This window comes from Hydra vulgaris, chromosome 03 (genome assembly GCF_038396675.1).
Source record: "Hydra vulgaris chromosome 03, alternate assembly HydraT2T_AEP".
NCBI lineage: Eukaryota > Metazoa > Cnidaria > Hydrozoa > Anthoathecata > Hydridae > Hydra > Hydra vulgaris.
This window is the reverse complement of record NC_088922.1, coordinates 17,091,701-17,112,979: the sequence shown is the minus strand read 5'-3', so window position 1 is coordinate 17,112,979 and position 21,279 is coordinate 17,091,701. Positions and strand designations below refer to the sequence as shown.

The window sequence follows — 21,279 nt, the reverse complement described above, 5'->3', positions numbered from 1 at the left end:
TTTGCTATATTTTAATTAGGTATATAAAAGTCTTTATTCTAGATAGATGTATAAAAGAAATTTGAATTATGTCCTAAATTATCAAACTTCTTACTTAATTATTATTCCAAAAGTTTTTCGTTTAAGTATTGTACTGTTTTAGTTTTTTTTTTTTTTTTTTTTTTTTTTTTGTGTGTGTGTGTGTGTGTGTGTTTTTTGTGTTTTTTGTTTTTTAGTTTAGTGTTTTAGTTTCTTATTATGGTGTTTACTTAAAATTAGTACTTGTACTATATGTAAATATTCCATGAAATGTAAAATTTATTTCAGAATACATTTAATTTAATTTAATTAATTTAATTTAGACTTTTTATATCCTATAAGCTAATTACTTCAAAAATGTTGTGGATTAAAGTAAAAAAAATTCGACAAAAAATGATAAACTTACAATTTTTTGACAAAGTATGATCGCCGAAACATTACGAACATTCTCGAAAAATTTGATAAATCTCCGACTTTCGAGAAAGATTTTTTTTCTCGAAACAGATTTTTACCGTAAGTCGGAATAAAATTTTTATTCCGTTCCGTTCCAAACAAATTTTGATCGAATCGAGAGTCCGGACACTACTCCTAAGCAGGGATTTGGAAATACTAATACAGGAAACACTGCAAGGAGGGCATTTCTAGCAGCAGAATTTTTCTCTGAAACAACAGAGTTAGTTTGGACATCATTTTAAGACTAAGAAACATATTGAATGCCGTTTGCAGTGGATTCCACCTGAACTTGGATGCTTTTAAAGCATACTGTTATAAAACTTCAGAGCTGATAGTGGAAACCTATCCTTGGTACATTATGTCACCTACACTTCATAAGGTTCTGGAAAATGGATTTTTAATTGCTGAGCATTTGGATCTTCCCATTGGAGCGTATTCGGAGAAGGCTCAGGAAGCACAAAATAAGGCCATACGAAATGCAAGACTCAATCACACATGCAAAATATCTAGAATTAATGTGATGCAGAACCAATTCCATTGTTTACTAATAAGAAGCGACCCTGTCTTCGATTGCTTTCAGGAACCCCAAGACATTTTCTGATCCTAACCTTGATCCTGACGTACAGGACCTCTTCAGAGGAGACGTTATCTTTTCAAATTTAAACTTTTTCATGTAAAAATTCACTTATCAGTATATATAATCAGGGATTACATATTAATGCTTAATAAATAAGGTAAATATTTTTTTCACTTAAATAATGTTTTAGAATAATTTCTAGAATCTAAAAATTAAAAAAAATTGCATTGAAAACTCAAGGGAGAAGGGGGAGGGAAGAGGCGGTAAGGGAAGGGGTCTACAACTTGAAAAGTTTTTAATTACCCACTTTTTAAGTTTGTTTTTGAATTTGAACAATCACTTAATAAAAATTTTAATTACTTTACAAAAATTTGAGTTTTGGCTGCTTTTTTACCATTTCGCTTCATTGTGTGATGAGAATGAAAAAGAATTAGAATGAAACTGAGAATGAAAAAGAATTAGGAAAACAAAGAAAAAGGACAGAAACACGAAACTAAACATTAAAAAAGAAATCAAAATAATACGAGCGCATAGAGTTAAATTCACAGTGAAAATAAGTTTTTTAACTTCCCGACTACGAGGACAAACAATCATTGATTACTAGTTAAAATCAGCATAAAAGGTGATTATCAAAGTGATTATTGTAAAACTGAAGCGAAAGATTATAGACAAAATGGTTTTTATACTGAAGTTATGTACAATAAACTGATTGTCCACAAATTCTAACAAACAACATAAAAAAAAACCCATTAAAAGTTGGCAATAAGGAATGCATCGAGATTTCATTAGTATAATTTGTTACTTTTTACGTCGATCACACAAAAAGCCCAACCAAAACAGCAATTGTTCAAAAAAAATTTAACAAAAACTAGAAATTAAAATCAATGTTTTTCATTACTTTACAAATATTTTAGTTTAAAATATACGCAAACTTCATCGCTTATTTCACAAAAATTTCTTTTATATAAGTAAATTTCTAATAAAACCAAATATACTAATTTTTGTAATAAAAGTTACACTATAGCAAAATAACTTGATGATTACTAAAATTGTTTTAACACAATAGTAAAAATTAATTTTAAACTTACAATACTTCAATGAAAATAATAATAAAAAAGATTTTATTATTCAAATATATTTTTTTAATAGTTACTTCTAATAGTTATAGCTTAAAATAACAATATTTGGGCAAAAATCAACGAGGTTAAGATGTCAAATGCTATAAAGTTAAATATTGTAAATTTTTCTCCAGTTTTTACTACAGTTGCGCATTAGCAAGGCTTGTTATACAGTAATCTTTGCTTTAACCCAAAATAAATAAAAATTATAGAGAGGAGATTAAGAAACAGAAAAGGCATCCCAATCCAAAAGATTTACACGAGTGTTAACGCTGTCTAGTAGGGTATGACTTCTTGTTATTTGTAAACTTTAATTTTAGTTACAATTAACAAATAACTTATTTTAGTTCAACTTCAATTGATTTTAACTTAAATACTTTTAAAACACAACTTTTTGAGCTGATTTTATTTACTTTAAATAAAAAGCTTTATTAAATTTGAAATATAATCTTATAAAACTATTAAATAACATATTTACAAAAACACAAAACTACTGTATAATATTTTGATACTGTTCTATATACAAAAACGCAAAAGCGTTTTTTCTGTAATTTACATAATTTACATTAGATTTTATGTAGGTTTTTTTATGTAATTTTTTTGAAGGATTTTTTTGGCTTTTATAAATCATTAAAGTAATTATCAAATGCTATGTTCGAATAGGTGACTTCATCTTTTGACCAAGCAATGCCCTGTAAATAAAAAAGTTAAAAACATATTTTTATAAAAAGATGAAAATATGAGAAAGTTTAATTTAAAAAAATAACTAGTCTCAAAAAATATACAGTTATATTATTTTAATTTTTAAAATTAAAAATATTTTATAACTTTTCTTTTGCACACAATTTTTTTGCAGTTGAACCTTACTCTTACGTCAATAAATTACGCATCATAGAAGCTGTACAATGTTCTCCCACAGGATTATGATAGTTCCAAAATCGGCATCTACCAAGTAATCTATACTAACAATGCCTCTTTTTTTAAAACTATTTCTCGTTATAACTCTTTTATGGCATTCTTCAATTTGTCAAAAACATTTTTTTTAATACCAAGTTTGGCACACGCACACAAAAAAATACAATAACTGATTTTTAAGCTTTTTTTTTTTAAGTGTCCTTTTTAGCCTATGCACAACATTCCTGCCCATCAATAGCTCATCATTATCTCTTGCCCATCGATTCTCCATTTATAAGGTAATTAAGGGCGACGTGTATATGTAAGACGTAAGTTAACGTCACAAATTTTTATTCGTTTTTTTTCAGAAAAATTTTGTTTTTTTACCTTTTTCTGACAATTAAAGGTCAACATATAAAATTGTCAAAAGCACTCCAAAATACCAAACTTAACCTGTTACCTCACCAAACTGCTGCAAGCCTTGACCACATCCCTGGAAGTACTCAGCATGTTTCTCCAAGCATTGTTTGTCGAGATCTATGTTTTAGAAATAGTAAGTTAAGAAGGATATGACACTCATGAAAAATCAAAAAATTGAAAAAAATTAGTAGCTTTCTTGACTTTTGTTCTTTGGCCTTGAGAATGCAAATTTAGTAATAGCTTAGTCAACGTATTTACTTAGGTACATAAATTAACTTAGAGGTCGAGTTACGCAGTATTTACACTTGAAGGACATCTGTTATAACAAAAAAAAAATCATTTTCTTTTTGTGGAAAAAAGTGTGAAAGTGTTATGTTTTACAAGTGAGTTCAAAGGTTCTTGAGAGTACACTTCATTACCAATCAAATATTTTAAGAAACATAAACTTTATATAATAAGCTATTTGGTTTTGGAAATCCAGAAAAACAGCAGTAAAATTATTTACAAAAAACATAGTTTGCGACAACTAACGTAAATTAATCAATAATTGTAATTTTGTTGGGGCATGTTAAATTATCTAAAGACACAATTGATCATTCTGCTCTATTAAATAAAATACCTATCAAAGACACAATTGACCATTCTGCTCTACTAAATAAAGTACATAAATACAATGTTAAAAATGTTTAAAAAAATCCCTTCTTGAAATAAAAAAAACTTAAACCACACTATTAATGTTAATAAACACACAGACGTTGTAATGTATTTAGGTGACAACTACACAAGCATTATTCAAAATAAACTTACTGATGTTATCAAATTGGTTTTAAAATAACAAGTTGGTAATTAACATAAAAAAAAGGTAAAATTATAAAAGAATAAACTGGATTTTTAAAATTATAACAAAGGTAATCCAATAGACACAGCTGTTAAATACAGTTTGGTAAAAAAACTAAACCAAACCCTAAATATTATATAAAAAGTAAAATTTTGCTTATTTCTGCAAAAAATTAATTTATTCAACGGTATGAGACAACCAAACAGAGATTAAAAAATCTGTTGGTTTTCTCATAGCTGTTCCATTATATAACAGGAGTTTTAACATTTAAACATTTAACAAGTTTTAATCAAAGGAAAAACCTATTTAAAATCTAAAAACTTTATCTAAGCAGCCAACACTTAATTTATAACAAATATTAAAAAAAAAATCTGTTTACTGTTTTATATCTTGCTGTTTTGTATTACTATACCTTTGTATTTCCAATCTATAAATTATTTATTGTTAAGTTCTCTTTTAAAATAGTAATGATTGCAAACAAATATTTAAATAGCTTTAATTTTAATCATTAAAATGCAGTTTATAAGCCAAACAGACTGTTTAATCACATTTAACTCACATAGACGGAGCACATGGATGAAGGATCTACTAGAAAGTTAAATCGCAATTAATTCACATGGACAAAGCACATGGATGAAGGATTAAATAGAATGTTTACTCACATTTAATTAACATGATGGATAAAGCATATATTTTTGCTTTGATGAAAACAATTCGTTTTAAAATTATGTTTAATATGCATTTCATTTCATACGCTTTGTAATAACAGTAACATTAGTAAAACTTTTATTGAAACTTTCTTATATTCAAGCTTACTTGTATTTAAACTTTCGCACTTTAAATCAATGTAAAAATGTAAATGGTTTCAAGTAATAAATAAACCTATTTTAAAAATATTTTAAAATTAATAAAATTATAATAATTGGGTTGTTAATTTTGAGGAAAAAACAAAACAGAAAAAAAACAATTGGAAAAGTTTAATAAACTTTCGAATTAACCTTGTTATTGACTATTAAAAAAATTAAATAACATGAAATAAAAGAACTTTTTACCCAAGAGCAAAAGCTATAGTGTGTGTTATAAATAAAGTAGAGATAAAAAATGTGTTCGAAGTAAGAATGCAAATGCCCCTAAAACCAAATAAAAATATAGTATCAAATTAAAGACAAAAAAGCATAAAAAAATAAATAACACAACAAAATTAGCAAACCGTTTGACAACTTTAGAACCTCTTAAACTGCAATATTTTCTAAAGTCAAATTAAATAAAAAAGTAAGTCAAGTGTTAAGTATGTTGAATTTAAAAAAAAAACTAGAATGAAAATAATTACTTGTGTTTATTTCTTTCACTATTTGAATTTTCACATTTGGACATCCATTCTGAAACACTCTCTTTCTAAAATAAAAACTCTCTTTCTAAAATAAAAACTCTCTTTCTAAAATAAAAAAAAATACAATTTTAAAATTGAAACATAAGTATAAAGAAAAATTACTTTTTCATTCAATCCTATTTAACTTTTTTACGTCTCTTTTTTAAGTCCTTTCTATTTGATAACAAGTATGCAGGTAGTCAACAACCAAATTAAGCTTTATTTGATATTTAATTAATTTATTTTTTTAAACCATAAAAAATGTGACTCTATTTTTTGATTTTTATATCAAATATTATGTAATAAAAAAAATTTCATAAATGATGCAAACCATATAACAGCTGAAGCCAATCATAAATACATGTTTGATAAGCTGGAGGATATGAAATCCAATTTGAGCAAAAATTCACTGTTACAGTTTTAAAAAAGAATGAATGAGAGAAGAAATGAGTCCTCAATAATATTACTAACTATTCTTAAGACGGGAAACGCTCCATGATCAAATCAACTTCAAATACTTATCAAGAAATGCTGCCATTACTTGCGAATAACTAAACATGAATATTTTAAACTCAACTGAAGAAACCGATATTGTGGAATTAAATTTGCAATAAAAGCTAAAGAACACAATATTGTCAATAGCAAATAAATCATCTAATACTGTTACAGCAAAATGGTGAAGTCGATAAATTAAACCAAGTTTAAAAAGAATTTTGACAATTGGATTTATACAAAAAAAACCCTGCTTCAATGGGCATTCTTTTTAATGCACTTCTGACGATCAAACTGTCAGCATCCACAGGATGTGTTTTCTGTCACTGAATCAATTAAGAAAATAAAAATAAAAATGCTTTAACAAACTTAATTGTATACTTTTCCTAACAAACTTAATTGTATACTTTTCCTAACAAACTTAATTGTATACTTTTCCTAACAAATTTAATTGTATACTTTTCCTAACAAACTTAATTGTATACTTTTCCTAACAAACTTAATTGTATACTTTTCCTAACAAACTTAATTGTATACTTTTCCTAACAAACTTAATTGTATACTTTTTCTAACAAACTTAATTGTATACTTTTCCTAACAAACTTAATTGTATACTTTTCCTAACAAACTTAATTGTATACTTTTCCTAACAAACTTAATTGTATACTTTTCCTAACAAACTTAATTGTATACTTTTCCTAACAAACTTAATTGTATACTTTTCCTAACAAACTTAATTGTATACTTTTCCTAACAAACTTAATTGTATACTTTTCCTAACAAACTTAATTGTATACTTTTCCTAACAAACTTAATTGTATACTTTTCCTAACAAAATTAATTGTATACTTTTCCTAACAAACTTAATTGTATACTTTTCCTAACAAACTTAATTGTATACTTTTCCTAACAAACTTAATTGTATACTTTTCCTAACAAACTTAATTGTATACTTTTCCTAAAATGCAACTTTTTAAATATAAATAACTTATTACTGTTTTTAAAACATTTCATATTGAAACCCTAAAATAAAGTTTGTAAAATTTTTATGTCGAATATATTTGAATAATCGTATATTTCATAATTTTACTATCGAAAACCAAGTAATAGAAAAGTCTAGTATTTGGATGCTTTAATATATATGGGAAAATGAAAAAGTAGTCAAATTTCCTCTTTTTTGTCAACTTTTAGCAAATGAATATGTATGTAGATATGAAATTTTATTTAAAATATACCTCAAATACTAAAATTAATTTATTTAAGTCATTTTTATACTTCCCAAAGTTACAATCTTTCTCATTGTCACATGATAAATTGCAAAATGTTATTTTAACCATGAATACATTTGCATAAACCAAATTAATTTAGTGTGAAAATGGAGCTAACATGTTTAATTTGTTGTTGGCCAGATTTTAAAAAAATATATACATTTCAAGAAAATAGTGAAACTTTTGCAATAAGTTAACAAAAATATGATAGAGTTTTGTTTTTTCTATAGTTTAGTTAAAAAACTTAAATTTTTTAATAATTTATGCAAAAGAATATTAAATGTTACATTTAAACATTTAGAGTTTTGAATAACAAAGCCTAGTTAAAGCACATTTTAATTTTTTAATTTGTGTAATCTAAGTTACATTATTTATCAACTACATGCATTTACCAAAGTAAAGGCGCTTTTGTTCTGGCGTAAAGTTTTTATTGCTTACAAAATGAACACTTCGGTTTTTTAGTCCAACGACAAAGGGCTTTAAAATGATTTAAATATATATATTTTTAAATTACAAATGTTTACAAATGGACAATTCCATGTGAAAACATCCAACTATTTTTAAAAACCAAATCTAAGTCTCAGATTTTGCTGATTTTTATACCACTCAAAGAATTTAATAAGTTATGAACATTCCCAAAATTTTATCATCTAATACTAAACTCAAACAACTAAGATTCTGAACTAGCAACACGTGTTCTTTAACAGTGATAAAAAAGTGATCAAAATACAAAACAATACAAAAGAAGCTCCCGACCTACAATTTTATGCAGAAACTTAGTTCACTGAAATATCAGATACACAACTCACTGGTTACCAACTATACTGTTGCAATTGTACATGTCAAAAAGGTGGAGCCATATATATATAAAACAGCATTGCCACACCTGAGACTAATATCAAGCAACTTAACTCCAAAGAAATTGAGCAAGTATGGCATATCATAAAATGCGATTCAATTCTTCTAGGCTGCATGTACAGACTTCATGACTACAGTGATACATTGTTAAACAAAATAATTAAATCCATCACAGCTGCAAAACAAAATCTTTCCTCACTTGGATATGTTTCAATTATAATATATGGAAATTTCAATTTGAAATAGACATAGATTTTGGATTTGCAACAGCTACTGTTATCAAGAACAATCATCAAACAGACAAAATATTTAAGTTCTGCTTAGAGAAATTCCATTTCACTTAAGTTTTCACCATTCCTATCTGATCCACCCAGAAATACGTTAGACTTAATCATCACTGACGAACCCGATTAAATCCTCAAACTGAAACCTGATAAAGCTTTTGGCTACACATAACAAGGTCACACATACTGCCTCATCAAAGGCTGCTTTAGTTTTAAAAGTCCTGACAGACATCATCAAAACCCCCGCTTTGGCAATAAGCTGACTAGAATGCATTATCACATTATATCTCAGCATTAAACTATTCATCAGCATTAAACATCATCAGCCTGAAGACTGGTATGGATTATTAGCAAACAATAAGTGCAATAAAGCCATTAAACATTTTATTCCATCCATACCACGTGAAACATAAACAATATGTCAACTGCACAGTTAAATCACTAGAAGATGAAAATGGCCATATAACTACAGACAAAATGTTATTACCAAGTGTCCTTAACTATTAATTCTAATCTGCTTTAAAACCTGCAAATGACCAGAGTTCAAAAAAACTACCAGAGAAACTACCAGAGTTCAAAAAAAGAACCGACTTGAATGATTATGATATCGAATTCACTTATGTCCAACGCAGACTGGAGAGCCTTAAAGAATCTAAATCAATGGGTTTTGACAGGCTTCACCAGAGAGTTCTAAAATTATGCGCAACTACCTTCACTACACCTCTTACATTAGTTTACTGTAAATTACTTAAAGAAAGCATTTTTCCAGACCTCTTAAGACTATCAAACATTACACCTATCTTCAAGATAGGGTTCAGAACAAAAGTATCGAACTACCATCCTGTTTCATTACATCCCTACCCTGCAATCCCCTTGAGAGCATCATACACAATCGAATTTTAAAAATCTGCAACGAAAACAGCCTTATCACCAAAGAGCACCATGGTTTCATGAACAAAAAGGGCTGCATCACAAATAGAAGTGAGAGATATCTTAACTGAAGATGTTCATCAAAGTAATGCTATTAACATAATTTACACTGACTTTAGTAAAGCCTTTGATAAGGTACCACACTGTTAAATCCTGTATAAACTCAAAGCATACAGCATTGGCTTGTCATTAATCAAATGTATCAAACAAAGGCTCACCAATAGACGACAGTGAGTGTGAATTGATTGCCATCAATCTGAATGGAAGAGTCTTACAAGCAGGGTACTGTTTGTCCTCTCTATTAATGATCTCCCTGATAAAATCAATAAACAAATCAAAATATATGCTGAAAATTTTAAAATTATGGGAGTTATCAAATTGAGCAAAGATGCTGCTTTCTTGCAAAATGATATCAACAAAGCAGTAGGCTGGTCAAAAAATGGCTCTTGCTATTCAACACAGACAAGTGGAAAGTGATGCATGTAGGCAAAAAAGGAAACAAACCCATACACAACTACGCAATAGAAAAAGAAGATAATACACATCAACTACAAATCACTACCACTGAATGTGACCTTGGTGTACTTGTTTTAAACGACAGCGTCAAAAGCGAACATAATGCTTGGAAAACTTAAGGTCATTTAGAAGCAGAGGCATAAAATTTGGTATTTGGAAATTTAATTGTTATTTGGAAAGTGCTCTATACTACTTATGTTAGACCACATTTAGAATTTACTACCCTAGCATGGTCACCCTATCTCAAACGAGACATAAAAAGCCTTAAACAAAACCAGTGCAGAGCAACTAAAGTAATTACTGAGCTCAAACATCTTTGTTACAAAAAATAAAAAAACATCCTTGGACTAACCACTCTAAAAACCAGAAGGAAATGTGGAAATCTTATACAATAGTATAAAATGATACATGGTTTCAAAAAAGTTGACTTTTATTTGACAAAATAACAGCGCCTGCTACTTCATACTATAATCTATGCTGCCACAATCTTTACCTGGAAAAACAGAATGCGTCGAACTGTGCTGAATGATTCCATTATTTCATGATTGGAATTCTATACCGTCTGTTACACTGAGTAACTTTAGCATAGAAGTGCCTGGTGTCAAACTTCTGCTTTAATTTCAAGACTAAAACAATTTTATTTTTTTAAAAAGTTTTTTGAAAGCATTGCAGCGTTTTTAACATTATGCAGTTAGAGAAATTAATTACTGAATATAGAAACTTATTTCAACAGTTTCAAATATGTGACTATTCAAACTTTGCCTTGAACTAACAAAAATCTGACATTTTAAAAAATAGCTTTGGTCTTTGTTTCTGTTCTGTGTGGAATTGAAAGCTGAAAATGTGTACACACATATTTTGAGGCAAGCAATCCAATAAAAGAACTTAAAATATTTTAAAAAAAAACATAACACCTGTAATTTTGACCTTTATTGCAATTTTACTAGAGTTTAATTACAAAAATGCCAATGTAGCTCAATTTTACTTTTATATGTTGTCCCGAATAGTTTAGTTAGAGTTGTTACAAAGAAATGGAAAGTGGTTTTTTCTTAAACAGAAAAAAAAATTAAATTTACATAAACTTGTTACTTATAAAAAAAAGGTGTTACTCTTAAGTGCTTAATACACAGAAGCTGATGTTTAATAATTTTTGGAAAATAGAAACTGTATCTCAAAACTAAAAAAAAAAAAAAATATTTTTAGTTATTGTTTTTTAATTTTTGAGACTGTTTTAGGTCTTGAAAATTAAAAAATAATTATAGAAATAAAAATAAATAATCCTACCCTTTTGCTTATTGTTACCCCCTTTCTACTCCCTGCTCCTTCCTTTTCCATTTCCCCTCATTTATTACATGTGGACAAAAACTTGATTTATCTATTGATTAAAAGAGTTTAACAATTTATCAGGCTAAATTTTGAGCGCAAGCAACCAGTATGTTTTATAATCATTTCTCTTATTTATATACAACTTGCTCCACAACTCAAATTGGAAAAGGTAGCGCAAAGCTAGAAACATCACCTCCTGAATGCTAATAACACTTACCACTATTGCAGTATGTTGCCAAACTGGAAGTCTATTGCTATTGCCTATTGCTGTAAGAACTATTTTCTTTAAAATATTTTTGGTAAAAAAACAAAATAAGGTAAATTGTTTATATGTAATAGTATTCTAATGTTATTATTACATTCAGACTATGAATTACCTTTTAGGTAATTCATAGTCTGAATTTAGGAATCTGATTTTATAAAATTACCAAGAAAACAGAAAAAGCAAGTCAGCAACAACTACAGGAACAATTTGATATGGTCAAAGCTGTTTCAGTTTCATTACAGTCAAGTTACTCCCAGGCACTTAACACAATGTGGGGTGGGAATAAAAGGGTGGATGAGAATTTGTATTCAGATGTAATAAATAGGGGGCAATGGGAAAGGAAAGAGGGGGTGAAGAAGATAGTTTTAAAAAGTCGAAATTTTTTTTTCCAGATCCAAACCAATTAAAATAAAGTTTGTTTTGTACAATATCTTAAATGTTTTATAGTAATAAAATACATACAAAAAAACAAGTGTATTTCTAAAACTGAAATAAAAAAATAACCCTCGACACTATTTGTAGCTAATATGCAAAGAATTATGTGTAATAAAAGAATTATAAACTTTCACATTACCATACCTTTAGTTCAGAAATATCAACTTTATCTTTTAAGGTAAAATCACTAAAATACAAAAGATATTCATATATATATATATATATATATATATATATATATATATATATACACACACATATATATATATATATATATATATATATATATATATATATATATATATATATATATATATATATATATATATATATATATATAGTATACATGTTACTGTTACCCGCAGTAGCAGGACTTTGCTAAATATTAATGTATATAATATGATATTGTTACTTAGAGTTTCATGTGTCACCATAATCTTAAAGCAAATATTAAAAATTTAATTTTGCTACCTAAAGATATTTTTTTTATTCATATATATAGACTTACGAATATATATCAGCCCTCAGAATTGCCAACCACACAGCGCCACATAAACTTTTAATACTTTTTAGCATTAAAAGTTTATGTGGCGATGTGTGGTTGGCAATTCTGAGGGCTGATATATTTGAATGTTTATATATTCGTAAGTCTATGGTTAAGAGAGTTTTAGAGAGATGAGAACTAGCCAAAAAATAGATTTCAAGGTGACAAAAACAAAATTCTCAAACTACAATTTAACTCAGAGTCTGAGTTAACAAAACATTTATGGAAATTTTTTGTTAACTCAGACTCTGAGTTAAATTTTTCTTTCCTTAACATAATTTTTCTCTATATTCTGATCAATATATAAAAAACTCAAGCAATTTGGAGGGGGTCATAGTTTTAAGAATTTGCCTGATTTTTAGAAAAAATAGCTCAAATAATTTTCAAAAATTTTTAATTGCATATCAAAAAAAAAAACTTTTAATTTAAAAATGAAAAACTTTCTAAAGTTTAAAAATAAAAACTTAAACTTTTTAACAAACAATGGCAATGAATTTAATACTTCATAGAAAAAGTTTACATAGCTTTACCTTTCAATCATTTTTGCTTGGACATCAGTGAGATGGTTAACTACATAATCTTCATCATCTGAAAACTTGGGAGAAACTTGTGAACTGCTAATGCTCTTTATGTCAAGTCGTACCCACGAACCTATGGAAATCTTTTAGAATTAACTTTCAAATAAATTTAAAATGTCAATAATAGTTGAAAAAATAGAAACAATAAATAATGAATAATAGAAACAATTTATAAAATAATGATTATTTTTTGTTGACATTTTTAAGGTGTGAGTCAGAGTGCTTTAAGTTATTTTTTTTTAATGTTTTAGCAGGCCCACTAAATATGTTCTGTATCATAAAATAACACTAATTTAAAAAAATTACAAATAAAAAAATACTTGAAAAAAAAGACTTATAATATAAAAAATATTTATAAAAAAAAGAGGTCAATTAAGACTTTGATTATTTAACAAGTTAGATATTCAAGTCTTGATTAAATATTCAAGTTATTATCTTAAGTTTTAAATTTTCAGTCAATATCTTAAAGCAGTCTCTTTTACTTAAACTTCATTTAAAAAATTTTCAAAATGTAAAAGCAGATATAGACGAGAACTTATTTTATCAAGACATGAAATACTTTCGTTTAATAACATCTTTGTGATGGTAGGGACCTTTTAAGATACACCACTTTGAAAAAACCATAATTTATTAATTTAAAACTTTCTAAATTTTAAATAAGAAACTTGTTTTGAATGTTTACAAATTGTGATCTAAAATAAGTTTTATATTTAAATATGATGGTATTGTTTTATGGCATTACACAGTGATTTAGAAACACTTAAAATTTGGCCAAAATACAGTTTTTTGAGTAGCGCAATTTAAATAATGTTATTAGCTAACTATTTTATACAGTTTCTTATGATTTTAACGGTATAAAAAAATAAGTACTGAAATAAAAAATTCAAACTTTAATTTATGTTTGAAAGTGACCGAAAACAGCTTTTTTTTATCATTAAAATTTTATCATTTTTAAATCTTGATTTTCTCCCTAAATACAAAACCTTTCAATTTAATTTTCTATATATACAAAGATAATAAATAACTTTATCTTAAATTATGAAAATATTTGAAATATGTATTTATACACGTTGTAAGAAATGCATTTAAAAAATGCAATTGTAACGAGTTTAAACTGATTTTTATAGAGCTAGGACTTTTTACCTTAGACTTCCTTCGCGAAGCTGATTCTTTTTTTAAAGAGAGTTTGTATCATTCTATAAGAAACTAAAAAAGTTAGATGCCCTAACTTGCCCCATTTTGAAATAATGTGGTTTTAAAAAGCTCATTTTTAAAAAAAATTAGCGACGTAAAAGCTAATACAACGTAATATAAATATATATATATATATATATATATTATATATATATATATATATATATTCACATTAAAAAGTTTTGTTCAGAAACGTCAGGAAAAACTCTTAAAACATAAAAGTTAAAGGTAATTTACTATGATTATAATTTATGGTATTTTTAATACTTAATTTATAATACTTTTTTAAGCCAAAACATTGTTTTTTGTGTAGATTTTTTTGGCTTTTACAGACTCTCATTGGGTTTTTTTTCTACTTAATGGTTGACTTGATATTTCAAATTTTACTTTATGGCTGACTTAATAGTTCAAATTCTAAGAGGATCTTAGATTATTTAAATAAAACAAAAAGTTATTTTAATTTTCAACTAATAGTCAAACTTATTTCTAACAGATGAAATAATTCTTTTAAATAATTTAATAGTAGAGTAGTTGTAGAGCAGCCATGTTTTGTGTAGCAGAGTAGTTGTAGAGCAGCCGTATTTTGTGTAGTAGAGTACTTTGGAACCATGGGGTGTTGAAATACTTATTTATAATAGATTCATTTACTTCTATTTTATAATAGATTCATTCATTTGACTAATTTTATAATAAATTCATAAACTTACTTCTATTTTTGGTCTAAATTTATTAAACTGTATTTTAATGGATTCTCACATTTTTCTGTTACTACCTTTTTCTTTTTTTTTTAAGTCTACAAACTTGGTCACATACATTTAATAAAAAACTGTTTAAGTGCCACAGAGAAGCCTGGTCATGTATTTCCTCTTGTACATAACCTTGACAATTAGAATTTGTTTTTTATTTTTTATTTTGTCTTAAAAATTTATTTTTTTATACATTCCTATTTATTAGATTTTACACTGTCTTTTACATTAAAAAAAAAGATGATGATTGTAATGTATAAAAATAATAATATACATGTATAATTTACATGTAACTTTTTTTCAAAGTATAATTTATTAACATATATATATATATATATGTATATATATATATATATATATATATATATATATATATATATATATATATATATATATATATATATATATATATATATATATTATAATATATATTATAGTATATATATATATATATATATATATATATATATATATATATATATATATATATATATATATATATATATATTATAAATATAATATATAATATAATTTCAAAGTATAATTTACATGTAAAATATACATGTATAAAAATAATACATGTATAAACATAAATGTATGTCGTATACCTGACATTGATTCATCATTAGAGATAGCCATTATCCAATTTTTTCATTGAAAAATGTTTAGTAAGCCAGATAGGTAGAATATAAAATTTTTTTCTGCAATAATGTTCAAGATTGAATGTTCTATAAAAAATTAATACAACACAATTAAAATACAAATTTTTCATTTCAAATGTTTAAATGTTTTCATTTAAAAATGTTAAATTTAATTTATTTGGAGGCGTGAAACCATTATACCCATTTTTTTAATTAAGATTATAAAACCATGTATTAAAACAAAATTACATTTCAAATTTAAGAATTTTTTCTGAGTTGCTTGAGCTCCAGAGTTACTAAACGCCAAAAAAAAATTTAATGTTTATTTGTTGTTGTTTTTTTATCTTTTATAGAGTTATTTGGTGTGAAATTTATAGATTTCATTATATACTCACTCAAATCAAGTAAAAAAAGGGTGGTTTTTAAAAGGTTTAACAGTTGGTAAAAAAACATAGCTCTATTGCAGAGGTCAAAATAGGTGTCGGATATCGCCACCCCTTGCACTATTCTTGAGACCTTACAGAGAAGAGCAACAAATTATTGTTCATTTTTTCAACAATTGTTGGCTGCCCCCCCCCCCTCAAACAGGTCACAAAAACAGCCTGTGGGTGCCGATGTTAAACACTTTTTTCGATCCCAGCTCTATTGAAATGTGTTTGCTTTTTATTGTTTTAATTTTTTTTTTTAATAATTGTACTGAAAAATGGGGGGGGGGGGGTTCTTGATTATAATTGTAATTGAACCATGTTTTAAAATAAACTACTTTTCCATTTACATTTAACCCTAAGTACAATACCATAATCAAAAGGAGTTGATATAACTGTTGTATAAGCTTCCATATTTGTCACACTTGAAGGCACTTAACTTTAAGACAACATCTTGACACTTGCAGAGTCCTCTTTGGAATGCACAATGAAAGCACTTGCAAGGGTGGAGGACTTATTAACTATGTTAAGGAATCAATAAAGTATAAAAAAAACAAATTTTTGGATTACAAGTATCTTAAGTCAAATTTTGAATTAATACTATTGAAGCTGGTAATGTCAAAGTTGTTCCTATTCCACGTGCCTTGATATAACTATTATTGATCACAACCTAGAAAGTCTTGAGTACAAAGTAAATAATAACTTAACTGACTCAATTATTATTTTTCTGTGGCAGCATTATTAAAAACAGAGCCAATCATAAACTAAAACTAAAAGATTATTTAAAAACGCTCAATAAGAGAATAGAATTAAGCTTGAGCTATCCATAAAAATAAATGAACTTTTAAGTACTTGGTATTATGCAATCAGAATAATAATATAAGTATTTGCTCCAGTTAAAAACTTTAAATATTGAACATATGGAACATATATCATAATGATAAAAAATAAAAGTTATGATAAGATTATTTAGTTATAAAACTGAAGATAAAAAAAAGAATTTACTGTAAAAAAAAAAAATTATTTTAAGGAAATTAAAAAACAAATAAGAAGCGTTATAAGGCTGAAAAAGAGAAAGAGGCAGAAGAATTTTAAAGCAAAATCCTAAATGTGTTTCAATAACAAAGGTAAAATCATACCTTTAATAAAAAATGCTATCAATTTAAACAATCATAATGGCCATCTACCTTCAGTAATACAATGCCAAGATAGAAGCTCACTAAGGTCTTACAGATGTAATCAAATTGACATTAGAGGTCATTACAGTTGTGATCAAATTGACAACTTTGGTTTTAAGAATGAATGTTTTTAACAAATTAAAAAATAACTTAATAACAGGGCATGACGAATTCTTAGCTCATGTAAACAAAATATTGGTCAATTCACTACCACCAAATCTAACATTTATACTCAATAAATAGATGAGGATGTCTTTTCTGAAATGGAAAAAAGAAAATATAACAGCAATATGAAAGAGAAAAAAAAGAAAATTCGATTGAGAAAACAGTTGCCATATCTCGGTAAAAGCATCTGTAATAACTTTCTAGATTATATGAAAAAATAATGTGCAGACAACTATCAGAATATAGTGAAGGTGAAGAACAAATTCCAATCCAACATTTGAATTTAGGAAGAATTCCAACTGTAAAAATGCTTTAAAAACTGCAACCTTTCCTAGTATAACTCATTTATTTTTAAAAAAAACTTAATTAAGTGAGTTATACTGTGTTATATTTTAAAGGTGTCGAGCTTTAGTATGTTTAAAAGGCGAGCTGTTTCTAGGTTTGAGACAAATAATCACACACACACACACACACACACACACACACACACACACACACACACACACACACACACACACACACACTGCTTTTGTATAAATTCAAGTCTCTTTGGTTGTGCTTTAGAACATTTTAGCATTATTAGTGGTTGTATCAACTTGTTCCTAAAATTAAAATTGTTGATCTAAAGTAATCCCTAATATCTTAACATGAGTTACTAGTTAAATTACTATTTTTAGTTTTAATGTGGAAGTTATCAAGAGGTTGTTTTCTAGGTGGTTTGATTGTGAAACCATGATTGACACAAAACTTATTAGTTTCTTCAAACATTTTGCTTTGATTAGTTTCTCAGTGAAAATTTGCAGTGAGCTGTCTGCAGATGATAGGTTAATGTCATGTGCACAAAAATAAGTTTCAGTTGCTGATGCATGTAGAAGATCTCTTTTATAGGTTTTAAATAGTTCTAGATTGTGGTGGTATCAGTTACCTTAGGTGTCTTTCTTAATATTCATTTCTACTAGGTAAATTTATTCTTATTTTTTTACCCAATGAACCCATTTATTTCGTTAATTTTTAGAAATAGTTTTCCAGCTTTTTATCTTCATCCTATTTTGGCAAGCCCATTTATCAAGTTTTCATGTTGGATACTATCTAGTGTTTTTTTCAAATCTATTAATAGAAAACATATTGATGCAACCATTAAAAAATGCCACTCTGGTATAAAAATATCAGCACAAGATTCTGTCACCCTTCCAAGGAAAACCAAAACCAAAAAAACTGAAAAACGTAATAAAAGTTGTACTTGATGAAACTGAACAAAAGTATTTTTAATACTGTAAAAAGTATAGCATAACACTTGTAACTTATAAAGAATAACTTGAAAATCGTTAATTATTAAAGAAACTTCTTTAATTTAACCATTTAACTTTTTAATTTAACCATTAAATAAATATTAGCTAATTTAAAAATACCGCGAATAAGTCTTTTAAATAGTACGAATGTATTTTCGGTTTTAAAAAACTCGAATCAAATGAAAGTACTTTTTATAACGTTATTTACTTTCTTAGAAAAGTTAATTTTAAAAAGTTGTATCTTTTTATACTTACTTTTCTAGACGAATATTAACTACTAAAATTTAATTTTTATAATTTTTATATTGAGAAAAGATTTTATGGTTATTAGAATCTCCCAGATCTTTCATTATATAATAATATACAAAGAATTCTTAGCCACTATTTCCCGTTTAACTTTCCGTTCTGTTCAGTTACTTTATTATTCCAGATATTTCTGGTAATTGAATATTTAAACATGACATAAAAACAAAATGATTTTATAATAAGCAAAATAGTTTTAAATAACCACTTGAACTGATTTGCTTCAGAGTTATATTATATATATATATATATATATATATATATATATATATATATATATATATATATATATATATATATATATATATATATATATATATATATATATATATATATATATATATATATATATATATATAAATTAGAAAGAAACTTATCAAATTTTTGGGCTAATACGGTACATTTATCTAATTAATGGGTTGATACGTTTACCTCCAGTTAATTTATTGACGTTGAGAGCATATAAGTGTTTGTGAACGGAATTGTAGATGAAGATGACGGAGGAGATTAAAGCGGTTGTACGTTTGACAAAGGAGGTAGTGGTTGATCTGATGGTTCAATTGTGAATACTGACTAGAACTGGCTGTTAACTATATATTGGCTATGGACGCCCGGGCACTACTTATTTTCCCAGAGGGTGAGCGTTTCTTGGTTACTAACGACGCGTTTATTGTTTTCATTTGCTAAGTTGTGTTTAAAAACTCTAATTGCAATGCAGGAAACTTTTTCGACGAGGTTTCGAGTTAGGCTATACTTTTTGACAAGAGGGACGATTCGCCTTTTGCTGTTGAGGTTGAGGTATCAAAGTTTTTTCTTACGTTTGATTAGTAAAAGAAGTTTGCTGGTTAACCATGGTTGCCTGCGTTTAATCGGCGGAATTGGTAAACGCGGGATTAATTTGTCACAGCATTTGACATAGTTATCGCAGAAAATTTGATAGCATTTGTCGGCACATCGGTCTTTAAATAGACTAACCCAATCGACTTGGGAAAGTTTCTCGTATAGATTATCGTAATTACTTTTCCTATGTATAAATTTTTAGCTGTTAAAATAGGGAGAGTTGTAGGCGTTTTTGGCTCGCTGGTGTTACCATGTCAGAGTGCAGTGGCCTTGTGAGGCGCTACTAAGAGGAGGACCGGTAGTAATGTGACTAGTTAGATCGGTTGATTCGGTAATTACGAGGTCTAGTGTATTTTTGAACAGACCATCAGCTTGGATGAAGATTGGGTTGATTACGTGCTGGTGTCGATGTAGGTTGAAAATGATTTTGGCAAATTTAGTGTCAAAACAAGTTTCGGCGCCGGTGGTGTTGGCCCGTTTGTCATGCCAAATGACGTCGGGAAAGTGTATGTATGTATATATATATATATATATATATATATATATATATATATATATATATATATATATATATATATATGTATATATATATATATATATATATATATATATATATATATATATATATATATATATATATATATATATATATATATATATATATATATATATATATATATATAATTATATGTATATAAAAATTGCAAATTACGAAAAACAAGAAGAAAAAAAACATCTACACTTACGGAAATTTGATTTATTGGACCTGTTCTTTTTTAACTTATATTATGAATAAAATATTATAAATTTCAGAAACTTAAATATAAAAATAATAATAAAAAGTTAGTTAACAAATTTTAAACTATAAAGTATTATATAACATATCTTGTTTTGAAGATGTTTTTTTTAACGCATCTATCTTTATGCACTATACTTATTTCTGAATTTATAGTTTCTTATCTCTCGTGTTCGAAACATAATAAGTGTCGTAGCCTTTAACGGTGAGTTAAATATATAGATATTGAAAAAACAATAGTTGCTATTTTGATTATACATAGGTTAACATTTTTAAACATTTTAAAGGAATTCTTTAGTTTAATGAAGCTCTTTTATGCATGCAATCAAAATTTTTAAGAAAGGTTAATTAGGACCCAATAATACTTTTTAAATAAAACATATGTTTTATATAAACATATATTAAACATTATAAATTTAAAATTAATGGGAGATATCTCCACTTTATTTGGTAAAAGTCAAATATACTTTTTGTTTATATTTTTTCAAGAAAATGAAATTTTATTTATTTGCCCCATCC

At 26.7% G+C, this 21,279-nt stretch overlaps 1 protein-coding gene across 2 annotated transcripts; it reads right to left on the bottom strand.

Moving 5' to 3' along the window:
• Positions 1-2,593: 2,593 nt before the first annotated feature.
• On the bottom strand, positions 2,594-20,737 carry LOC105843615 (uncharacterized). 2 transcript variants are annotated; one of them, XM_065792499.1, is made up of 8 exons: positions 20,711-20,737; positions 15,732-15,851; positions 13,136-13,256; positions 12,206-12,248; positions 5,649-5,713; positions 5,529-5,567; positions 5,371-5,448; positions 2,594-2,858 (listed from the first exon to the last, which is right to left on the bottom strand). In XM_065792499.1, the coding sequence occupies exons 2-8, from the start codon at positions 15,760-15,762 to the stop codon at positions 2,816-2,818; spliced, it is 420 nt and encodes a 139-aa protein (XP_065648571.1). In that variant the 5' UTR covers positions 15,763-15,851; positions 20,711-20,737; the 3' UTR covers positions 2,594-2,815. The 2 variants fall into 2 exon arrangements, with proteins under 2 accessions (XP_065648571.1, XP_065648570.1); XM_065792498.1 differs by lacking the exon at positions 20,711-20,737 and adding an exon at positions 18,942-18,986.
• Positions 20,738-21,279: the final 542 nt, after the last annotated feature.